Source organism: Ammospiza nelsoni, chromosome 10 (genome assembly GCF_027579445.1).
Source record: "Ammospiza nelsoni isolate bAmmNel1 chromosome 10, bAmmNel1.pri, whole genome shotgun sequence".
In the NCBI taxonomy this organism is placed as follows: domain Eukaryota; kingdom Metazoa; phylum Chordata; class Aves; order Passeriformes; family Passerellidae; genus Ammospiza; species Ammospiza nelsoni.
The window spans coordinates 14,363,666-14,389,446 of NC_080642.1; the positions used below are offsets into that span (position 1 = coordinate 14,363,666).

A 25,781-nucleotide genomic window follows, 5' to 3' on the forward strand; every position below is an offset into this window, starting at 1 on the left:
GTCCTCATTTGTCAATAAGATGGAAAGTCAGTTTAGAAAGAAGGTTTAGCTAAATGTTTTTTCCTGGCCTTGGCAGGTTCTGACCCATATTCCTTTGGGTCATATTTCCTCTAGAGTTCTAGAAAACAGTTTAGTTGAAGTGAAGTTGTTATTTACAGTTGGAAACAGAATGTTCAACTGTAATTTTTAGTGACCACAACACAGAGATGAACAGTACAATTAAAGGCAAGCTATTTTCAAGCATGGTTGTATTTCTGTGCCCTTTGTACTGGTTATTATTTTGTTTTGTGTTTAAAACAGTCATAATCAGCCTAACTGGTGTTCCCTCTCAGTAACAAATATAGCTCCAATAAACAAAGTTTGATCTGGTTTGCGGGGTCATATTGCTCTTTAGCCATGGTACAGTATGTATTTAAATCCCACTGCAATAAACACTCTTGTTGGGAGGCCAATTTCAGCCAGGTCTCTTCAGCTCACTGAGAATTTTTTCACCCAGACACGCCTTCAAAAGAGATCACACTATCTTTGCTTGGGAAAGCATTTAATCCTAAAAAAAAACCCTCTGAAATCCAGAAACAGCTGTAATTTAAATGTAACAAGTCTAACCATAAATGCTGCAACTATTTTTAGTATACTGTCCCTAGGTGGCCAACTGTCTGTTCCTGTGAACATCTACAGGACAACCTTTGCCTGGCACCTTTTATACTGATGATAGTTTGAATATTCCTGCATTATCACTAAAGGCATATACATGAGGAAACACATGGCTGACCCCAGGCTCTCCTCAGCCTTAGGATGTTACTGATCAATGTGCAGATTCTCAGGTCACAAGATCTACATTGCTGTTTAAAAAGGGATTTTCACAATTTTGAAGAACACCTTGAAAATTATTCAAGTAAAATTAAACTAACAAGGAAGCTTTCATGTGTTCATGGACAGCCCAATAAAGGCTCAGAGGAAATGCTGTCCCAGAGTTATTGAAGGAGCATTATCTTCAAGACACACTGTTTTGCTGATGAGCTCCATCATTGTTTGCACACAATATTCTGGGTGCAACAGAAAAATAGGAATTTGTGATTCACTTAGGAAACTGCATGGCTGCCAGTCCCTCTCTGTGCACCCAGTAACTCAACTCCCCAGCAGGCTGGGGAACAACTCGACCAGGAAGACAGTGGAAAAGGCAGAAAGATTTGGCCAAGAGATCATTGTCATCCAGCATTTGTACAATTTGCATGGCAAAGTATTGATTAGTTGTCACATGGGTCACAAAGAGCAGATGATCAGATGCTGGTTTATCACTTTGTTCCCCTTGATCCCCTGTGCTAGCACAGGCTAAAATACTGGGTTAGAACTGAGTCAAGGATCTTTTTTTAATACAAAAATATTGCTAGATTTGCTACTTTTTCTTTGGTTTTTGCCACCAGTTCTGGATTTGCAGGTATGTAAGCACTTCATGTGTATGCAGTAATTACAAAAAAGAGCAAATGGTCTGGAGTTCCTGACTGAAGCCATATTAGAAAGGCATTCTGCTTCAGACCCAGAGGAGCTCAAAATCACACATGAAATTACCTTTGAGCAAAGGAAACATTTCTTGGGAGACAGCCACACTGAAAGGGTTAAGATGGGAACTGCTTTTGCAGTGGTAGCTAGAGCATGATGAGCCTGGGAAATGCTATAAATCAAGAAGCACTATAAAATTGGACATTAAATGTATTGGATGTTATTATAAGAAAAAGAAATTGGATAATTTCCTCTCATTTCTATCAGAAAATGAGAAATCATCCAGGTAATGAATCTCAGTGATCTCCTGAAATGCCTGTCATTTATTTGCAAGGTACTTCTCTGCAAAGATAAGGTGTGCATTTGCTCTCTCACAGTTATTCACCACAGCATTTTGCCTGAATGGCACTAAAGACTTATAAACATTTGTGCTTGATAACAAAAAAAAAAAGACTAAAATACAGAGGACTTGGCTTTCTGACTGCAACTGTGGAGGCAGTCCAGGGCAGATGTTGAATAGGAGATTTTGGATGGCAGTTGTGACTGGTGCACGACTTGTACACAACTCCAGCCATCAACTCTGTTGGTCTTTATTGGCCAGAGTGGTCTAATTTTGAGCACAGTCTCCTAACAGGGCAGACAGCTAAATCTCACCTCACACAGCTTGTATTTCTAGCTCCACATGGCTATTGAAAACAGAAAAAGATATGAAAGATACACTTTTATTGCTAGACTATTTGGTACAAGAGAGAAGGAATATTACACAACAATAAAAGATTCATGCCTTTCAGTTTACTAGCACCAAATGGTAAGATTAACTTTCCACAGGCCAAAAACCCTGAATAGTTCCAGAAAACTATAAATAAATCTATAATTTCAAATAGAAACTATCCAGCCGGATTTGTGTCAATTAAACTATTTAGTTTATCCTATTTTAAAATACTGCTGCTTTGATATGTCTGAGTATGCTAAAAAAGTTTTCTTCCATCCAATGCAGTAACTTTATTCTCCCATTAAAACTTTTCTCCTTGTCATACAAAAGATAACTGCTATGCAGCAGTCAACATAATGAAGTTATTCAAATTACAAAGAACCAAATAAACCTATCTGGAAATAGTGCTAGGAAGCAAATTAATTATTTGGAACATGGGAATGAGACTGATGATTTATTGCTTTCTACCAAAATATCCCAAATTAATCTGAAACTCTAAAGACTCTGCCAGAATTAAATTGGAGCAAGCATAAACCCAGCTTATTTCAAGCATTTGTCAAAACTGTGTCATTTCAAGGTAAGCAAAAGGTACAGAAAAATAGTTTGAGCCTTTAAAAGTTTGAGATAAATACGTGGTATCAAACTGGAGTCTAGACAAAATAAGGATTGTATTTACTTAGATAAATCTTATAGTCCTGGTCTGTAAGCACTGAACAAGATACTGCTTAATTCTTTCTATTATTGCTCAGAAAATTATGCTTTCTACAAAATAAGTGGTCTCAAAACTCACTGAACTTTGATATTTTAAGAACTGTGTGATGCTGTCAGAGGGACTAAAAATAGAGCATGGAAGTAATGGTTTTCACCATTTGTTAGTCTGCATAATTTCCAAAGTGCGTACGTTCATCCTTCTCCTATTTTGCTCAATTAAGAATACTAGAATTTTTTCAGCAATAAAAAGGAAATGAATGCTTCATTTAGAAGGGATAAAAGTTTTCAGCATGACCTAAAATATCACTTCAATATGAAAAAACCCAAAAGTTTTCAAACTTTCTCAGTTTTTTTAAGTTTTCCTGTGGTTTTCTGTTATCAAATATTCCACAAAGTACAAAAAACATTTCGTTTTTTTAAACTCTACATTTAAAAAAAAAACAAAAAAAAAACAAAAAAAAAAAAAAAAAAAAACAAACCCAAACAGACCTTGTGTCTTCCAACAAGAATAAAGGTATAGAATAACTGGGAAGATTTGGGGTCTTACAGTCCCTAAGGGTCTTATGCAACATATGGACCATGACAAATATTCTAACGAAACAATAGTGAACCTAAAAAATAAAAACATTACTGGGTACATCTGGGTTTGCAGAGGAACTTTGTGGCAGGAGAGAACTGTGACTTCAACTTTCATGAAACATTCCTCTGGAAATCCTGAACTTTGTGTTTTTGAAAATGTAGAGTGGAAAGAGAGGTCTGGCATGCTTGATAACAAGCCTATCTAATTGTTCCAGAATTAGTTGAATGTGAAAAGTTAATTAAAGCAGATATTAAGTAATCGAGGCTCTGTATGGCAGTCTGGGCTTTTAGCTTTTAATAAACAGATAATTACAACGTAATAGAGACTTTTGTATAGGGAGTTATCAGAAACAGTCCAACAGTGACTGGCTGGTCAGTACACTGATGAGCTTTAAATGAGAAAATCTCCTCCTATCTCAGCAAGAAGTACTTGGTTTCAATGCCCTTAAAATTATATTCTGCTTCTGCATTTTTTCAGTTCTTCAAATATACACCATTTTGTTATAGTGACTAATAATATATAAAGGGATATTCAAAATAGACATAAAATTATGGGTTTATAAATCCAAAATGTTTTCTATGCAAATAAATATACAGAAAAGATGTTTGTACAAAAGTTTATGTAGAAATTTATGTAAAATATCCTAACAGGAATCCTAAAAAGTGACTCTTTGCTGCTCTTATTGCACAAGTAGACAAGGGGTATAGGGTGATCTTGGAACTACCCAGTTGCTTTTGCTATTCATTTATTCATGAGCACTAAGCCTGGTCAGGAATTACAGAGTGTGTTCAGGGAGTCTGCCTGCATCTTGATCTGAGTCTTAATCAATCCCTGAGCTTTTCTTATCCCCACCCCAAAGAATCCCTGCAAATGCCATGGCGGCCTGTTTCCCACCTGGACACAGCAGCCACAGCCGCGCTCTCCCTCCCTGGCTTTGATGGTTTGCTTCCTCTGCCTCATTCAATTTCTTCCACCCTCCTGGAAGAATTCTAGCCCAGACCTCATCAGTTCTTCATCTGGCTGCACATGCATCATGAGATGAGGAAAATAGAGAAGTTAGAAAAATAATTTTAATTCGCCAGAAAATGAGACAAAATTATTGTGTAGACTGGTGGCTAATGTGTTCACTAAGGAGGTGTCAGCTTCGGTCCAAGCAACTATTTCTGTTCCATTTTAAATGAGTTATCAGCTAAAATATATTCATCTTTGGCAGAGTAAAGTTCAGAATCCAGGTCTTCCAGTTCATTAGTCTACAGAAGAAATGACTGCTCACATGTTTTCTGATCTAGTAGTCCTCACATATGCATACACTTGAATTTGAATGCTATTTTCTCAGCTTAATTCCAGTCTGCAGTCAATGTATTTTCTTATTTATGCTCAATGCAATTCTGGGAAAAGAGACATTGAATTCTCCATCAGAGCATTTCTTTGTATCACCTTGTGACTTTGAAATCTAAGTCATAATGGATGTGTGCCACTTTCCTATCACTTACATTGAAAAACAGAATTATAAAGTGACAAGCTCTCCAAGTTAGATCAAGCACATGTTGATACAATTTATTACAAGCATCTCAATTTACACGTCCCAGAAAGGAGTAATGATGCACTTTTAAAAGTAAAATTAATTAATCTTTTCTTTGTTTCACAAAAGAAGGGAAGAAGGCTCTTGCCTTTCCAGATGTAGATGTGGCCCAGGCTTTAGTTGTGGACTTGGCAGTACTGGGCTGATGGTTCAACTCTACAGTCTTAAAGGTCTTTTCCAGCCTAAATGATTCTGTGAATCTATGGGGAGTTTTAGGCATTAGACTTGTTTTATGCATTAGACTTGCCCTTCAGCTCTGAAGTTGACTGCTCCGCTCACTAAGGCAGGAACCTGAAGCCAATACCAAACCATCACATATTTATGAATACACAGACAGAAATATCACATTGCCTGAAGTCACTGGCCACAAAGAAGTATTGGAGCCCCAGGGAAGTTGAGTGGCAGTGGAGAAATGGGGACAGATCCTTAGCTGGTACAGGATGTCATAATGACATTCATTTATTTTCTTGGCCTGTAGGCAGAAGTAGACTATGCTTTCAGAATCCCTGATCAAGGCAATTTCTCACTCCACTTTCTCACTTTGTCTCTTCTTAATCTCATGCAAGCTATTGCCTTCCTTGTCATCACAGTTAGAATTCAGATAGCTCCTACTTGCTACATACAGCAGTTTATTCTTCAGTTTATTTTTACAAGAAGGCAATGGGAATGGAGTCCTTTTCTTAACAATGATGCAGCAAACACCTCCAAACACACTACAGAGAAACACAAGAAGCTTAAATAAAACTATGAAACTTTCTAGCACACTCCCTATCTCTTCCTTCCACAACTTCTTTTCCCCTGCACTCATTTCAAACTTCAGCTGGGTGCTTCAGGATTATTGCTTAAGCTGTGTACGGCCACAGAGAGAAGACAAAATAAAATTTAAATTAAAAAAACCCAAACACTAGAAACTTTGAGGAGTGTCTTCAAATGCACTTGTGAGAAAAGAGACTTTATTTAATTAAAACAAAATTGTTTTACCAGTGTTTCCCAATTAATAAGAACTGTTCAACAAAGTTGATTAACCCTCCTCCTGGCTGCTCATGAAAAGTTTGCAAGGACTGGTGCAGGCAGTATAAATAAAATCTCAAAACACATGTTTTCAAGCTAGCACCCAGAAAATAAGGCAAAAATGCCCATTTTGTTCATTACCAAAAGAAAATTAGGAAATTTTGACTTGAGATCAATAGAATGAGCAGAATAGAGAGGTTTTCAGCCACAGCTGAGTTGTTGACACAAAAGGAAAAGGCCAACATTGACATCTGAAACCTTTGCTTTGCCAGAATAAGAAAGCTCAAATGCAGAACAAATGCCTGATAGTTCCTCCATTCTCCTGAGTACAATGTAACACAACACAAATGCACATACACAGGTTTAATTTCATCTCTGTTAGGGCACCAGACCCAAGCTTCTGGATCATTTACATTCCATTTGAGCTCTTATTCTCTCCAAATAAACAAATTTATCCCAAGTCATGCATATTTAGAAATGTGAGTAAAAACAATTCAAGAAAAATGTGAGTAAAAACAATTCAGAACAACCCCAAGTCTAACATTTTTATTTAGTGCCCTTTCTGAACTCTACAAAGGGCCTTTGCACACGGTGAAATAAGGGCATTTCCTATAGTTCTTGATAACCACAATAACTAACTTACAAGTGTCCGCCTTCATTGGTGTTGCTGTACAAGTAAAGTCATCTGCAAAGTGAGAAGGAAACAAACCCTCCCTGACCAGCTCTGCCCAAAGCCACATCTGCTGCTCCATGAGCCCTGTGCCACTGGCAGGTCTCAGTTTTGGATGACATCTGGTCCAAATTTGCCAACTGCACCAGAACATACCTCTTCTGTCTGAAACCTCTTCAGCTCAAGGGGTTGGAGGGTGTCTGTGAGCATGCACACACACAATTATGTCAGTAACAGCTTTGCATTCCCTCACATTACAAACAGTGCAAACACATAGATCGTAAATAGATCCATATCTATTTTAGATACAGTAAGTTTTTGTATGAATGGTCTATATATTATTTTAAACAGTCACAGAAGATCTAAATGTATTGCTTGAAACTGGTAAGGATGGCCAAGTTTCTTAAGGAAGGATTATATTGCAAAAACAACTTTAATATCAACAGAAATCTGCACTGCCTAAACTAAACAGTGCAATTATCAAAAAACTCATTAAATAAAAACAACATTGAACAGCATAAATACTAGATAAAGGGAAGCACACTTTTCCGGCAATTCTGTAGTCACTCTGTCAAAAAGACCATTATGCATTAATTGATATTTGCTATATCAGGAGGATATAATCTATGTAGGTTTGGGGTTTTAAATGGTATAGTAGAAAATTAAATAAAATGGGTGTCTTTGAGTCATTATTTTATTCCATGTTGCTGAGAAGCAAAGTGGTGGAAAAGAAATGAAAATTTCACTTTTCCATTAAGCAGTGTATTAGAACATTGCCTTCAGAAAAGACACTACTGTTCATCCTGCTGCATTTAAAGTGGCTTTAAAGTGTGTTTTGACACAAATGTGCACAGGTGTCATTCTGCCATTTAAACAAAAGAATAATAATTATTGGCACTGTGTACGTCAGACAATGAAAATTTAGGCAAAACTTTTCTGTATAAGTGCCTAACTTTTCCCCGAGTCTGAGCCTTTTTCCTACATAAGGACAGATCCTATCAGTGCTTGCTCAGATTATCACTGCAGCATCTCTGCCTATGAGCAGTGACTTCAGCTCTACACAACCTTGTGCTGCGTAGTGTTGAGAATTCAGAAATCACATTTTGATTTAATATTTGATTTTAAAAAAACAGTACAGCATACCTTATATGGTATATGGGAGAACATACCTTCAACCTGCTTTGTACAGCCTTGGGTCAATCAGTCCATACAAGTCCTTACTATAATTCCCGGCTATTCTGAGCACTTCAGACAGAACTTAGGTGAACAAATTTCAAAGCAGGAATTAAATATGATCTTAAACAATGCAGCTGATTTACAAGCTTCCTGTGAAAGGAGTAGCCTGAATGGGCAGAGGGGTGATGGCTTTCATGGCAGCAGACCCCAGCAGCAGAGGCAGAGGCATTTCCTCAGCATGCTTTGGTTGTAACATCATCAGGCTTGACCAGCATTACTCTGCCCTTCCAATGGCTCTGTGCACAGTTGCTCCCTGCACCAGCTTCAAATGATAAATTTCAAATGTCAGTGCAAGAGATGAAGTGCATGATGTATTTTTCCCCATGCCATGAGCCCAGCGAACTTAGAGTTGGTCATCTCATTATTTAGACTAATGCCTCAGGAGGATTTAATGTTTTACTTTGGGTTAATCACATTAGCAATAATATAATGCATCTTCCATGGCCTGGGCTTCTTTCCAACACTGTGCTGTTTATGTGCAAGGAAAATAAAGGAACAGACACCTAAAGTAATTCAGAGAACAAACATTTTACTGCTCTAAAAATCACTGACATAATTCACTGGAGGAAACTGTTATTTCCGAGGCAGAAATTGACTAATCTCATCTATAGGATTTTGTCAAAATACATCTGCACACAGTTTCCTTTCCCCATACAGATCTTCTGTAAAACCAGTTCTCATTTTTCCTAGCTGACAAAGCTTATTAGTAACCTGAGTAAGACACCAACAAAACAGCCTAATTCATTAATTTTCTTTTGAAAGCTCTAATCATCTCCACAGAGTTCATAAAAGTAGCAGTTAAGATCTTTACTATGAGCAAAAATGATACTTTTTGTAATGCAGTGGTGTTTCTGTCTTTCTGCATTAACTGAAAATTTATTTTTAATAATATGCCAGGGATTTTTTTATTAATACATTTCCAATATTGTGTACAGAGCATTTCATCTGTAGACTTCCTCACAGCATGGGGAGAGGCATGGTAGTAATAATGAAATTCTTAAAGCACATGGAGTCTAATCAATATTGTGGTTTTTTACTGCCTCTTATTGAAAATATGATACATGCAGGTGTCTAAATCTCTTCATTTGCAACATCTCAAATTAAAGTAAAAAAAGCACCTGCCATCACCAGTAGCTCCTTAAGACATGTAGCTTGGTGTTACTGAAAATACAACATCTTTGACTTAAAGTAAAGGAAATCAAAATGTATATGCCCCCCCTTTTTTTTATTCCCTCAAAACAATAAAGATTTTGGATGGGAGGCATCACAGTCACCTCATGACAACCTTCCCACACTGTGCTGTGATTCAGTATCTCAAAAGCTCACCTTTGTCAGGATTAACTGGCTTGGCACTCAAAAGAAGTAACATCACTACTGCCAAAAAAGGGACCCAATTCCATCCTTCCTTCAAAGTCAATACTGCATCAACACTGTAATATATCTAGGGAATCTCTTATTCTCTGAGACCCAGTTCTCATGTGAGATAGAAAACTCAGGTGGAAACTGAATTGCAACATGATACCGTGCTGAGAAAGTGATAATTGCCCTGTATATCTCAGCTACCACCATGCACACTCCTCATATCTGAACTTCTCCTGCAGTTTTATAAAATTATTCAAGTCACATTATTTTTCATGTGTTATTTTTCAGTTTCTTTGATTGGAGCACAGTATTCCTGAGTGATGTGACCCTTGTAACCACATTTTTCTCCAGAGGTGTCTCCATCTCAAGTCTGAACAGATTTTTTTCCAATCAAAATCAAAGCAAATTTTTATTAATTTTATAACATTTTGATATCAAATAATCTACTGTTAGTGTGAGAGTTTCGTTTTAGAAGACTTCTGATAGCAGTTATCCTAAATTTTAGATTTATTGAGGTTTGGGGCTTGGCTTTTTTCAGTAGCTATGATTAAAAATAAAAATTCAGGAGGATTACAGTCCTTTCAAGCTTTCCCATCCTGTGCCCATAAATCTATGTCTGATTGCCTACAAGTAATCACCTCCCTGCTCAGTGAGTGCAGCGTTGCTGTGAGGGGCAGTGCCCATTAACTCACTGTGGCTGAGCCTCCTCATAACCCTGCTCTGGAATTCCTGCCCTTCCTGCACTTCAAAACAAGAGGGAGATTATAGACAGAATCTAAATGCTTGAAAAGCAGGCAGCAAAGTGCTTACCTTGTTCTACAGAGCTCAGGTTTTACACAAATGAGCTGCATAAAACCATCTCTTTCTTTCAGTGAGTAAATGACAGCAATGGCAGTGAGCGCCAGCCTGCAGGTGATGTTAATGAAACCCAGGCTGATGAGTGATGCCAGCACAATCATAAGTGGAAAATTAAAATGACCACCACACCCCAGTATAACTCAGAAATGCTGAGAAGCTGGCAAAAGTCTCAGGGAAACATTCTCAGGAAAGACACAGCACTGGTGTCAGTGTGCTCCCTGTGCAGTCAATGACACCAGTGACAATGCTTGACTGGGAGCTGAGAGCTGTGCCCAGCCCTGGGAAACCTCCCCTCACCGCTGCAACCAGAGCCTGCTCAAAAACCAGGGGGGCATTTTAGGATAAGAACAGATTATAAAAAACCTGCTCTTTTGGTGCACGGAGAGTGGAACGGCTCACATACAAGCACATGCCAGTCCTTAGTGAGGAGGGGGGAACAGAACAAGGATTTGCCAAACTGTCAGAGGGATCTGAACATTGCAAAATTCCCAGAAAAACAATTGCATCTGAGAAACATTTTTCAAATAAGAATATAAAAAAGAGGGGGAAATGGTGGTGTTTTCCACATACTTCAGTATAGAAAGTTTATTAATCTTAATGTGGATTACTAAAAATATCATTTTACAACAGATTTTTCTTCTCCCTAATGCTGAATTAAAAAAATACAACATGCAAGTGAGTTGTTACTGAGCAAAGGGAGCTACATACACAAAGTAGAAGGTGAGAGCTGGATCACCTACCGCAGTGCAATGAAATGTTCAGGAACAACATAGGATATAAGTATATATAAATAGGAAAACCAAAATCAAAAGGGGGGCAGGAGGAACGCAGGGGGAAGCAAAACAAGAAAAATAGTGCTGATCAGCTATGTCCCAAGGGGATATTTAACATTGCTGCCAAGGGTCTATGGGTTTCACCAGTTGGCTGTGAATCACATACTGAATATATCTAATTGTACAATTCTCGTGAAATCCAACAGTTCTAGAGAAAGCACAGAAATCAAATTTCCCACACATTCCCTTTGTATCAGAGGCAGGAAACAACTGTGGGTTTTGGTCCCTAAAGACACATGTACATATGGCTCACTGTGAATAGCATGGTGCTGGGGCAGAGTGCTTTGGCATGGTCAGTAGCTGCTATGGTTCCAATTTGACATGAAATTCGGTGTAATCTGTATAATTATTGTGTCTGTGGACATAAATGTACAACTTGTACTTCACATCCACCTAGATTTGATGATCTTTGATATAACAAGCTTGAGAATCATAATAAATAATAACACCTTTTATTCTATCATAGAATCTGTAACAATAATCTTTCCTTAAACCTGAAAACTCATCCCAGTTCTGACATTTTTACCAGAAGTTTATGTTATTTTGGTCGCTGCCAACTTTCATGCTGATCTTTTCCAATTCTATTCACATGCATTAATACTACTACAAACGATTTCTAACAATTCTACAGAAGTTAAATTATGTTAATTTGACTCAACTTAGGTTCATATTTTTAAGCAAGAGGCCTGATTTATCTACAGGGATATTCACACAGCACAATAACATTGATAATCTACCGTGTGTGCCAGAAGCACTGCAGGGATGTAAATCCCTGCTGCTCAGGATGCTGCACTGCTCCCCTGACTGCGAGACATCTGACCTTGCATTCTGCTGTGCAGATGCACCCTGTGACTCCAGAGTGGCCTTACCATTTTAGTGCCCCTGCCCCAACATTAGGATAAAATAGGATTATCAGAATGCAGGATACCAGCTATCTACAGATCCAGTTCATAATTCTGGCTGCTCTGCAAATAAGTTCATCATGTAAATGCAAACCATCATCTGTTTTTAAACGTTAGCATTTTCTTCACACAGCTATAAGAAAGTGGTAACATTTTATGCAGTGACATTACTCTCAATTTCACAATCTTTTTGATTAAGGTCACATCTAGAAACTATAACTTGTGGATCTCTTGTAGAGCACTACAGTTCTTTCTTCAGTCTCATCTTCTATTTGCATTTACCCATTATCTTCATGCATTTCACCCCCCTTTTATTTGGACACATTTATACAGGTGTCTTAATTTAACTGTCAATTCTGCAACAAAGTAGGTCTCCATATGTCCACCTAAAATGGGGCATGGACTTTGGACCACAGAACAAATGTTTAGCATTTTTAAAAAATTATCTTACCAGTTTTATGAAATTCTAAGTTCAAAAGTCAAACTATATCACTTTTACCTCTTACATGATTCAACAAGTTTAAAATTACACTTTTCATTCCATTGCAACATGTTGCATATAGAAAGCATTAGCTGCATGACAAACAGCTGTCATAACCATTTAGGAAGCATCATTTACCTGCTAATTTCTTTTAACCCTCCTCAGCATGAAAGTGAACTGATTTGTTCTTTCTGCTGTGAGATGCTAGTGATTACTCTTGCCTTAAACTGAAGTGTTTTCATTTATTAAGAAAATCAGCTGAACTCTGAAGATCTATACTCATGGCATAATTCCTCATGGGTTTGTCAGTGAAATACTGTGCTATAAAAAAGCAGATGTTTTTGACAGCATCAGTCCACAGAAAAAGCAGCATGTAGCAGCAATAGAGCAATCTAGAAGCAAAAGCAGATTTTAGGTATCAGTTTGCTAGGAATACCCATCACACTTACTGCCACATGGACAAGAATAATGTCCTGAGAAATCATTATTTATCCTGAAGGTTTTTTAATTTCAATTACAATGATTTATTAGACATCATGAAACAACCTTTTTTTGGATTTTACTCATGTTTCTATTCTTTACAGTTAATAATTCTGTACTGAATGCAATATGCTGATGATGGATAGCTACAAGCTTGAGATTTATTCATGCAAAAATATTCAAGACTCCTGTTGCAAATGCTGTTTAATGGCCATCTTGGAAAATTGAGTTCTAAATCACTTACTCAAAAAACCTTTCTGGGATGTGTAGCTTTTGAGATGCAAGCTGAGGCTTAAGGACTGGTTTAGTTAGAGTGAGACAGCCAGTGGAAGGCTGAGGCCATTGCACTGACAAAGCGACTTCTTCCAGTGAAACCTTTGACAAGCAAAGAAGCCAATATAGTTATTAATTAACTTGCAGCAGCAATCTTGGAGCTCTAAACAAAAACACAGCTGTGCTAGATTTTCTACAAACATAATAAAGGATGTGTACTTACAAGCTAAATACACAAAACAGATGAGTGATAGGGTGAAGGAAGTGTTGTTAACCCCATTTCATAGTAGCAGGCCAGACTTGTCACACCTTTTGGATTGAGATGCCAGACTTGTCACACCTCTTGCACTGCCTTTGTTTCCCCACTGGTGTAGAAAAGGACACAGAGGACACTTGGCTGATCCTGACCCTCATGTGACAGCTCAGTGATGTCCTGTTCCACCAGGTACACATTTACCACCATACACTTTGAGCAGGGAAAGATTGCTACTTGCATTAGGAGAGAGTTCTCTTTCCCAGGCTTGATCTTTTGTTCATTAAATCATTAGCTGCATTAAATAATAGATATAAACAATTTTTCTAGGGGCTTCAACTAGACAGAATTAATTACATGCTCTCAGGACAAGGTTTCAAATGAAAGCAGTCCTGGCTGCCTCAGCTGGGGCATGCCTAACCCCTGTGAGTCCATGGCAATCGCAAACCAGACTAGGTAGAACTGCAAGCAAGATTTAACTTGCATGAACCAGGCCCTGCTGTGCCAGTACAAAAAGCCTGTGCAGGCCCAGAAGGACAATTTCAGTAATTAGAATTCAGATTTCAGAGAAATGTCTCTATTTGCAGGTTTCCCAGCACTTAAAGTGAGGGAGGGCTGAGATCACACTTGTAAGTACAGACACCAACAGTTCTTCTCTGTGTGCCTAGATCCTCATGAAGATGTGATTCTATATAAGGTTTTATGTGACTCCACTGTAGAAAGCAGAGATTTTATCCTACACTGTTGTTTTTGTGGTGATTTAAGGGAATTAAAAGTTTACAATGCCTGAATAGTGATTTACTACTCAGTATTCCTAGGGATTGGTGGTGCATTTTTTACTACTGATTCCCCTGGCAATTTGGGATTTATCTTTTGATCCATTTTCTTTTCAAACCACATAAGGAAAGATGTTATCAACTGCTTTGTATTCAGTGACAAATTCCTTCTCTTATTACCAAGCACATTCTGACTTTTGCTAAAAAAATGATGCACTTGATAGCACACAGGGATTTAAATCCATCCACTGCAAGGGGTACTTGTGCAGATTAATGCACAGTTCCCAGCAATTCTTAGGCAGGCCTAATTGCTAGAGGCTGCCTGAAGTCAAAACTTCCCTTCCACATTTTGAGCAGAGCAACTGGAAGCATTCTCTGAACCCAGGTTTTGATCCAGTCCTTTTTTAAAGACAAAAAAAAAATGGCACATGCCCTACCACACCCCAATCCCCCACCCCAAAATCCTGAAAAGGACAATACAGAGAAGCTGCCAGGGGTTTGATTTCCTCCCTATCTAGGGTATTTGGACCTGAGGTATTACCAAAGCCTATCTAAATACATAAAGTAAACTTCACTGCAGGGTAGAACTGATTAAGAAGTCTTTGAATTTGTCTTCATGGAAAAGAAATCATCCTAATGTTTAATGTATAGAATAAGATGCAGAAATAAAAGCATACAATATTTAGAAGACAAACAAGGAACAGAGAGCAACCAGGGAAAGTGGGACAGAAAGGCAGAAAAGAGGCTGCAGGAAGTAAAAGACAACAGGAGAATAGAGACAAAAGTTGATAGAAAGAAAAGAGAAAAAATACTAAGAAAATATTTTTTCTGAGCATGCATTAGATTTTCTCACAAGAATAGAAATCTGAGACTGTTAAAGGGGGAAAGATGTTTGTACAAATATTTTCAGGATATCTCTTAGAGGCAGTTACAGTAATTCACACGTATTTTAAGCTTGCAAATTCTACTGGCAATAGCATTTGATCTAGCAGGCCTTTTGAAGAATTCAAGGTTGTAAACTCCAAGTGCATATCTATGATTAATTTCAATTGCATATAATTTGGTATAGTTTGTTTTTTCAATATTTAATATTTAGAAATATTAAATTCTACTTCATGTCAAGTGTATCAGAGCTAATTCTAGAAGACCATGACTTGTAATCCTAGGGGCATGATATTAGGCCCCCAAGCCCTATGGCTGGATATGAAATAATTAGCCACAATTTCAGAACTGATTAGACTGAGTTAACGTAGTTTATACTTCATTAAATTACAGAAACACATTGCTGTTTTAATGCATTAAAGAACTCTCCCCTATAATGCAAAGAATAATTTGGTTCTTCTCCCACAGGACTTTAAATCACCTGGTAATATTCTGGTATCCAGACTAACTCCCAGTAGTGAGATACGATTCCATGAGAAAAACAGCAATTAAATCTGACCATGTATTTTAAATGAGGGCAAAGAACAGACCAAATAAAGTGTCAGCTCAGGCTCTGTGAATTCATGTGGCATAGAAGCCTTCTTTTCATTTTCATATATTAACAACCTAAGGTTGAACTCCATATTTATGGTTGGTTTTTTTCCAGCCTTAAATGTAATACTCCTGTTAGGATGATATGTGAGAATCTTCATTTGTGCTGTATTATAATAATCTGTTGTCTGCAAAATAAATAAAGCAAAATGTCTAGCTGTCACTGTAGCTATAAGGATGAGAAATTATAGATGCAGAGAAGCTTCAGCACACCACAGATTCTGCAGAACTCAGGAAGAAAAATTAGGATTTACAATACCAGTTAATTCCTGCTGTCAGTGGAATTAGCTATTAGTTATAGCCTGCTACTGAATCACTATCACAGCCAGAAACTCTGCTCCTACCATCCCCACGGCTTCTCCCTTTTTCCATTTGCTATTACAGTCTTTCGAGTCCTGGGTGAAATGTTTTCTGTTGTCTTAGCTCAGTCTCTAATAACACATCACAACTCCAACACACACACACAGCCAGGAGTGGAGGTTTCTCAGCTCCAGTGAGGTGAGAGCTGCATGAAGGCTAAATTACCTCTGTCCCAGAAGTGACCTTTTTTGAGATCAAGTTAAGCTTATTAAGAGGAGCGTTGGGAAGTCAGGTGCAGCTGAAAGGCAGGGCTGCAGCACAATCACATGTAAATATGTTGGATTTTTTTACTTCCAGAGCTCTGCAGTGTCCAGCTGATGTGCTGCTGGTGCGTTTATCTTGGCCTGGTGCTGGTGCACACATCTAATGAATCAGCACAGTCTAATAAACAGTGCCTGTGCTCAGGAAACAGATTGGCTTTCTGGTTCTGACCTGGACTATGAGTTTGGGACCACAGCACCCACATTTGCACCACTGCTGCAGCTTTCACTGCAGGCACTGTCCTTACCCTGCAGCCTGGGCAGGGCTCTCACACTGCTCTGTTTTACTGGGCTGAGCACAGATTAGGCCCTGGACACTTCTGTTCTGCACATGGCAATGGCAAACCCACTGCCAGATAGATGCTTAAACCTCTGGGTAATGATTCTTTTCCTTTTCATATGTAAATGTTTCCGTTTTAATGAAATGGAAATACCTTACTTGCTTTATTCCAAACTAATGAATAGGGTTAGTGTCATCAGAAGCTTTTCCTTGCAATTTAAGGGCCAAGAGGACAAAAACAAAAGAAAATAAAAGAATGAGAATCTGCTATTCATTCTGTCTCTTTGTTGAGTCACCTCCAGGATGGTTATTTTTAATAAAAAGATGGAAATATTTATGCCTGAAGGACTCAGGTTTGTTGAAGCTCTAGAGCTATGATAGAAAGAAATGTCTTTTTTTTTGTCCATTCAGTATTTACATATAAAAAGCATCTACTTTGCATATAGTTCCTGTCATTGTCTCCAGTCCAATAAGAGTGTATGCATAACATTCACAGGAAAGAATGTTGAGGTATGCAATTGTTAATAATAAATATTATTTTAAAATATAATGTGATGTGTTATTACCAAAAGCAAATCTATACTCAAAAATTAGGACTATCAGAAAACCAGTATAGTGGCCTTAAATTAATATCCAGTGAAAGACTACATTTTCTTTGCATCAGAAAATTCTGGTTGGACCTACTACTTATGTGGGAGCTTGCAAGGTGCATGCTCCCACATAAGGGGGTTGTTGGTCACCTTAGCTGTAGACTTCAGATTTGGGTGATAATAAGGTGCATTATTTATCATCACTCATTGCTTTCCATGCTTTCTTGTGTCTTTCATCAGCACAAGCCTCTGTTGTTCAACTTAAAACATTTTTCAATTGCATTTCTCCTCAGCTCTGAGTATCAGCCATAATCAAAATGTCAATTTTTCCTTTAAACCACATCCCTTTAAAGAGCCAATTTTGTTTTTTTCCCATCCATATGGGATGGGAAAGTGCCACCCAGGTTATCACCATGTTGTGCATCATTCCCTGCAATCTCCCCTCCCTTCTGGGTTGCTTCCCTGTACCTGGTGTGCCAAGTAAAGCCTTTTCCAAGTGCCTCAAGAGATCCATAATGCAGCACAGGCAAGACAGACTGGAGTTCTGCAATCCCAGCCCCCACTTCCCACTGCAGTTGCTCAGCCCTGCTCCTCTGACAGCAATTAAGCATTTCCTAGCACAGGGTAACAGCTTGATGGCCTCTCCCCAGAGATGGATCAGAGCCAGGAGAAAGATCTAGTCTCAGGTGTTAGGAGTGGCAGCTACATGGAAACTTAAGTTCTCTAAAAACTTCAGAACTTCCTTAATTTAAAAAGTGATCCTGATGTTTTCCCAGCTCTTCTCCTCATTTCTCACCTAGTAGGAAATGAGTGACACAAGAAGCATTTTTACACTCAAAGCTGTCTAATATACACCAGATCATTACCATATGTCCTCAAGTTTGGTTTTTTTGGGGTTTTTTTTACAGAGTTGGCGTAGATCCAGATGAAGATCTGAAAGCTAGAGCTGCGAGCCAGGTATGTCAGGCTTTTGGACATACATGCTGCATTTAAAAATGTTCAGTGTTTGGCAGATCATGCCTGCATCTGTGGAAATGAGACATCTCAGAACAACCTTTAATCCCTCAGAATTAAAAAGCAGAATTTTTAATTCTCAACTCTAGTAGGTCAGGTGTATGAAAATATTTTTCAATTATTTTTCACATGGAAGCCTGAGTACATTGTGAACTTGAAGCCTCTGAAGGGGGCTCCTGAACAGGCTGCAGCTGTTCATCTGTGCCCTTCCATTTTTTGTCATATATATATATATCTCAATATTATATATGTGGTGCAGTTTCAAGTGCAGCACTGCCTGCAGCAGCAGGAGGAATCTGTTCAGTCAATGCACAGAGACAGGACCTGTGGCTCAGCACAGTGAGCGCAACAGCAGCGGGACTGAGGAGAAGCCTCACTACAGCTGACAAGGTGACAAAGCAAAAAGCCAACAAGTGCCTGATGCTGGTCATACCATCCCATGCATCCTTTCAGACAACACAACTGGAACTGAAATTGAAATCATCCAACAAGAACAAAAATGTAGAAAATAAGCTGAGGAAGATATAAGATACTTTTTTTCATTTCAAAATACATTAGCAATACCATTAGGCAAAACTTTAATATCTCCAATGTGCTGAGTATTCCTAACATTTACACATTTGCACATTTCTGAAGGCACAGAAGGTGAATGTCAATTTTCATTGTAACAAGTAGAACTCAGGTGCCTAATTACCCTAATGTTTCTTTTAAGAGAAGGAAAACAACATTGTTTACACTGACCACATCTTTCATTCTACAACCCAGTCACTAATGATAAGGTTTAGCATAACCCTTCACTGCACCATAGCAAGGCACCGTTTTGTTCTGAGTCTGAGGGGCCTCGTGCTAAATTCACTTTCCTAAGCATCTTGGTAGGAATTCCAGCAATGCCTCTGCCCAAATTCTGAACAAGAGCAGAACACAGAACCATAGTCTATTCTTGACTGGAGTACAGAGACATAGAATTGCAGAAATTTTCACCTTTTCAGCACTCATGAATTATCAAAGATCAGGGAATGCAGCATAAAATTGAGTGAATGCATGTTTTGCAAAAACCTGATTTCTTCAGAAGCTGCTAGGCATCTAATTTTCACATTTTTTTACTGAAAATTAAAATAATAATGTTTATTTACAACAGTAACACATCCAGTATCCCAACTGTGCTCTGTGAATTAACACCTATCCCTTCTGACAAAACTGAGCAATACAACACAGAAGGTGTAAATAAATATAACACTTTTCATGCCCTATCATGTCCAGTTCAGCATTCCTTATAGTAGTATATTATACCTCAGAAAAAAGTTTTGCTGTTCTGATTATTCTTCCCTCCTCCCATAGTATTTTATTTTCATTTGTCTGAATTTTTTTTATATTTGACATCTCAACATTTGAGTAATTCAGACCTTTGCTGCATTCTCTGTAGTCCTCACTGTTTCAGCTCAGCACCTATCATAGTTATTCAAGTCAGGTTGTTTCTTCTAATTTTCTCTTCTTCCCCTGTGTTTCTCTTTGCTTTCACTTTATTTCCAAAATGATTTTTTTACTTAGTTTACCTTTCATAACTTATTTTCTTCCTATGTTATTGAGTTTTCATGGTGGAAGCAGTCGATTTTCCTGCACATCCATCCCTGCACAAATATTGGGTCAGGCGCCAGTACCTCCCACTGCCAGTTAAAGCTCTTGCCCAGATGAAGTTTAAACCACATGCCCACTCTCAGTACTGTTAATTGAAGCCTCAGGGGAGATTGTATCAGAAATAAGAACAAAATATCTTCAAGAACAAGATGTTTAAAGGAGAGCAAAAATTAATGGAAAAGAAACCTCTAGGCCTCTCTCTGCTCAGTCAGAGTACTCAGCCAGAATGGGAAAGCTGCAAGGTCTGTTACCAAGATTTGAATTTAGCTCCTCTGTGACCACTGTAACTACCAGGACATGGGTACCTTGTGGGAGCCTCTCAATCCATGTCTGTAACCATACCTAGATTTTTTTTTTAGGGGCAGAAGAAGCCTTAAAGACCTTCCACCTCACGGGTACTATGTCAGATGCAACACCAGCTATATGAGTGCAAAACCCTTTTCCTTCCTTACCTCATCATCTTTTTCTCCCTTCTTTCCTTCCTTTGCCTCCCAAAAATTCAATTTTCTGTGAAGAGATCTGATTTCTTGAATAAATCTATGTACACAGTTATTTCTACACTTCTGATTATGTTCTCTTTTGGGATACCTGAACCAATAATTTTGGCAGTCAGCTGGCAGCAAATTCCAGTTCAAACTGTAAGACCTGGAACCCAGAGCTCCTTCCCTAGAAAAGGTGCAGACCCTTTTCATGTATAATTAACATCTCTACTACACCATATCATCATCCATCAGAAGCATATCTCAGTTTCAATTCTGTCTTGCCACCCTTAAATTTATCATTAAATCATTATCACAGCATGAGCATTAACAAAAGGAAGTAGCCTCATATTCATAGACATTTGCTTATTGATGGACTGTCATAACTTAGTTCTGAAGAAACTACAGAATACATACTAAAATAATATATATTATTGTATAGAAAACAGTATGTAAAACAAACCACTTTGCTGCATATCATGTACATTCAGTGTACAAATACCAAAAGCTAACTCTGAAAAGCACAATGCAGGGACACAATCACTAAAGCATAGTTATAAAGCGAGTCTGTTTTAAAAAGGCAAAAGCTTTGTGGAAGTGAGCTATTTACCTAAATTCCTATTAAAAAACATAGTCAATAGGATATTTCATTCAGATGGCTTATGTATCTCAAATTCTGCTATGTTAACTTCAGTTGAGAGAGGGTAAGAAATTATTTTCTACAAGCACTTCGGAAAAAACGTCGTAGATAGGCTATTGATCTCAGGAAAAAACTAAATAGCGTGCAAAATGCTTATCAATATCATCTCTGTCAAACTAATCTGCACAGTTTATTTAACTGTCCCTACATCTTTGTAAGTATAATAAGGAATTTAGTTACACTGTTCTCATCAGTTTCATCTGCCAGCTGGTTGGTGAATTTATTGCAAGGACTAATGAGAGTAATCTCCATATGGGCAATTCCCATATGGAAGAAGAGATGTGAAAAACTTCGGCATTTTCCCTTCCCAGAGAGAACTACTTTTACCTCTCTGAACTGTAGGGAAAGTGAAAAGTTACTCTTTAAAATCTTAAGATCCAAAATAGGATCCAAGGATCTGCAAGAGCCCTGAAACATTCACACCAACATCTCCTGTCCTCCCTTGCGCTGTTTCTGCAGGAGCTGCACTCCAGATAACCACCCAGATCCCCAGTGCTGCAAGAGCTGATAACACAACACAGATTTCATAGACAAAAGGAGGAAGGTGCCACATGTCAAACTAGAAATAAAAGAAGGCCCAGGTCAGGACCAGAAAGCCCCTGGGGGATTATACTCTTGTGTAGATCTCTGTCCACTGCTTTCAACAATTCATTTTCCTCAATGAGGAAACCTTCTTCCTTAAGAGGAAGCTAGAGGTACAATGAGTTTGGAAAGAGGAATTAACCAACAACAACATGACAATGCAAACAAAGGACACCAAGCCATTTACAGAGCTCACTGTGCTTTTAACAAGCTGTCCTCTGCCCCACACATGAGGACAATATGTTTATTTCCATGCCTATCCTTCTCTTCCTCATCTCTACCCCTGTGAGCTCAAGTCCTTCCCTCTCCTTTATTCAGTGTTCTTGTTCTTCTGACCCAACACAGATTTTGCTTACAATCAATTCCTGCTTAAATGTTTCAACCCAATCTTTACCTTGCCAAAATGCACTTGAAGATGTTTAGAGCTTGGAAGAGTGTTCTGCTGCTTGGTTAGGGATGAGTATCATCATCTTCCCTCTCCCCCCCACAGCTTCCCCCAGTTACTGGGAGGGGTTGCTAAAATACTCAAATCAGTTAACCAGGAAACAGATCCCAAGAATAATAGTTGTTCTATTTGGTGCATTTGCATGTTCAGTGTGACCACATTACCAAAATCATAACAGTTACAGCATGGATTCTGTCTAACCTTATTCAAAACTCAATTACATCAATGCTCCCATTGTTCCAAAGTTCCCATGAACAGGTTGCCTGGGAACTAGACCTTACACTTTTTAGGGTCAGACCATTGACATTATCATCACCAATTTACATGTATATTAATCTATTATAAAGTATTCTATTTTAATATATTATTAGATTAAAACATGAAAATTAACAGATCAATTGGTTTAAAAGTGCATAAAGAAAAATATTCTCATTTAAACTAACCTAACTTGCCACAAAACAAAACCAAGACAGTTTAATATTATTAGAGAACTGGCCACCCTATTCCTAATTTCATCCTGATAGCAATTCTTCCACTAGTACTGATGTGATACCTAGAGTATGACCAAACTGCCTGTCTTTGTACAGATAACTGTTCCTAATTTATTATTCCGAATTAGGACCCTGAGGAAAAGGATAGTCCACCTCTCTACCTGTGCAGCATGTTACAGAATTAATACCCTTGCAGTATGGAAAGGGTATTTTGAGCCTTTTCAACTCAACTCATGTCCCCCTCCCCTTGGAAGGAAGTAGAAAGGACTTTTCTAGTTATTACAACATCTCAGTCCCTTTGGGAAAAGCATTTTGTTAGACATACACAAACAGCCTCTGATCTTGTAGGAGTAAACTGAAGTAATCCCACAACGGCAATTAAATCAAAATATCATTTTACTGATCTCAGAGTATAGCACTTCTCAACTGCTTAAAAAATTGGAATCATTCATAAGAATAAATGCTACATTCTTGCAATGAGTGCAGAAATGAGAAATGTGCTGTATGAGCCAATTTTCTCCTGAGCTGATTCACAGGGATGACATTTGTGCAACAAAAAAAAAGCTTTTTTTAAATTAAAAAAGTACATTTAATTGTAATTTGGTCTGACATGTATTCTTAATATCAGAACTCCATGTTTTACTTATTTTATAAAAATGCTTCTCACTTCATTCATTTGTTTATTTTGCAGAGTGCACCTAACTTGGATAAAAATACAACCAAAGCTGAGAGTGCATGGCTGTTCAGAATATGGTATGGCTTTGACCACAAGTATCCTTTTCTGTTATAAACCATGAATGAGAGCTGCACTACAATTCACCTTCAAAATGTTTAAGAACCAAAAATTATTATACTTTTAAAAACCAAAACAAAAGTGTAATCTATTTTAATGTGTTACTAAGGAGAAGAAATCTTGTAAATCCAAGGTAGCAGAAGGTCCAGCCATGACTGAGGCTACAAGGAGGTAAGGAGGTCTGAGCTACAGCAGCATATAGACAATACATTTAAATTAATCAATCTTCTTAAATTGCTGTATAAAACCAATCCTATCGTTATTTAGATAGGTTGTAGATCCTGTGTTTGGGGAACCAGGAGGTTGGAGCCAGAAGCAGCCAAATGCCTGCTGCCTGACCATATACTGAGAAAGGTAGCTACCTAAAGAGAAAATAAGACAACACTGGTTTACCCACACTTCTAAGAAAACAGACAAAGAGGCATCCACTATGAAAGCTCCCAGGACATTCTGAAGCTCACGCTTCCTAATCCCTGGATTCCTAAGCCTTTGTGCTTTTATTCACATTCCTTCTGAGGCATGTGCAGTACAGACCCTGAGTATGGGTGTCTGCTGCTTTACTCCAGGAAGTCTGGTTTCCATGTCTTTGCATTTCAGGAAAATAGTTTAAGTGATAAAAGAACATCCGCCCTAAGCCAAGGCAGAACATACAGTCTGACACTAATGCCTGTGCAAAACCTGTAAACACAACCATTCTGATTTGTTGTCATTTGAAACTGACTCTGCACAGGCTTTGCAGAGCTGCCAGTGAGATCCCACAGCAACAATCCCCCAAGCCTTTAGCAGGCGCAAAGTGAATACAGGAGAAGCCCACCTGGTGATTTCTGTGCATCCTGGCTCAGGAGCTGAGCAGGCAAAGCCCTGCCAATGCTGTCCCCATTATCCAGCAGCACATCTATTGGTCAGTCACCCTGCACCACTGAGCAGAAATTAATGCTCAGGCTGCATGTGTGTTCTTCCTGATACCAGCTGCAGCAAACCAGAATGAAACATTTCAGCTGATAAAGTGTAATTCTTTGGGAATGCAGCTTCCTTGGAGAGTTCAACTGAAGTTATCCTTCAAAGAGACTTTTGATGGAAAAACAACTTTTTGGTTAGAAATGGATGTTTTTTCCTTAATTCATCTACTCGAGCAGTTTTAAAGGCCAAAAAGCACTTGGCATTAAAATTTTTCCCTTGGATAATTCTCCAAGAATACATAGAAATAGTAGGTAAATGTTATATGAAGTGAGAAAATATGTTTAAATGTTAATGTTGAGTACCAACACAACTGGCTTTAACCACCCCTTTTTCAGAAGAAATAGCCTGTGGTGGTGGTATATCCTAGAAACTATAAGTCAGAAGGAACAGATCAACAGGGTGAGGGGAAGGGGGAATTTTTCCTCTGAAGATAAAAAACAAAAAAGAGCAAGCAAAAAATGTGGAAGGCAGGAGCAGGACAGAAGCATGAATTAAAGACATGAAAGAGAACAAGGGCAGAGATAGAAAACAAGGGACAGAGGCAGAAGAGGGAAAGAGAAATCAATGTGAAAAAGTCAGACAGCAGTACATGCAAAATGAAAAGTCTGTAGAAGGCACCAGAAGCACCACTTCTCAGAGATGATCTGTATGCTAGAGATCTTGAATATGGGTGCCTGATGCTTTATTCTATAAATTCTAGTTTCTATGTCCTTTGCGTTTCAAGAAAATATTTTAAGTGATTTTAAAAAATATAATTTTTTAAAGAACACATTTATTCATGTCAGTCTCACTACCAGTCAAGCTGTAATCTTTCTTTAGAATTCAGATGTTCCGAGATTATAGCTGTGCCATTACCCTAAAATATATATTTATTACAAATAATATATCTGAAAGTGTGTGCCCATATTCCTGCATGGAATCATAGTTCAACCCACTAATGCTGTGACTCACAGCTCTAAGCTTTTCTTTGGTAAGAATACTTCTGAAAGACATTCTTTTCAAGGAAAGAAAAATTATTCACCCAAACTTTCTTTTGCCTTGCCTAATATTACAAAGCCATGTTGCTAGATTTAGAAGAAATTGCCACATAGCATAGTATTTGTGCCCAGTACAAGACTGCAGAGAGGATTATGACAAAGTTTTCAAAGAAATTATACAGCAAACTAATAAACTGTGTCACAGCTGAGACAGCCAGGATACACAGAGTATTATCATACAATTCCAGAAGGCTTTAAGCATTCTCCATACACAGTAACACCTTACCTCATCAGAAGGCTTCAGGTGTCTGCCCACACAGAGTAACACCACATCACCTCAGAAGGCTGCAAGCAACTGCCCTGCTTGTTCTTTAGCCCAACCTTTTACCCCCTCCTGTTGATGCCCTGCACCTGTGTGCCCTCTGCTCCCTTGGGTGGTTGCTCAGTGCCCCTGGGCACTCC

The 25,781-nt window shown here is 38.3% G+C and overlaps 1 protein-coding gene across 1 annotated transcript in view; it reads left to right on the top strand.

Moving 5' to 3' along the window:
- Window positions 1-25,781, top strand: part of SLC9A9 (solute carrier family 9 member A9) — a 174,835-nt gene that overhangs the window by 112,035 nt on the left and 37,019 nt on the right. The window contains exons 13-14 of the mRNA XM_059479635.1: window positions 18,152-18,200; window positions 23,281-23,360. Of these exons, the coding sequence (XP_059335618.1) occupies window positions 18,152-18,200; window positions 23,281-23,360 (129 nt within the window). The remainder of the gene's footprint in view (window positions 1-18,151; window positions 18,201-23,280; window positions 23,361-25,781) is intronic.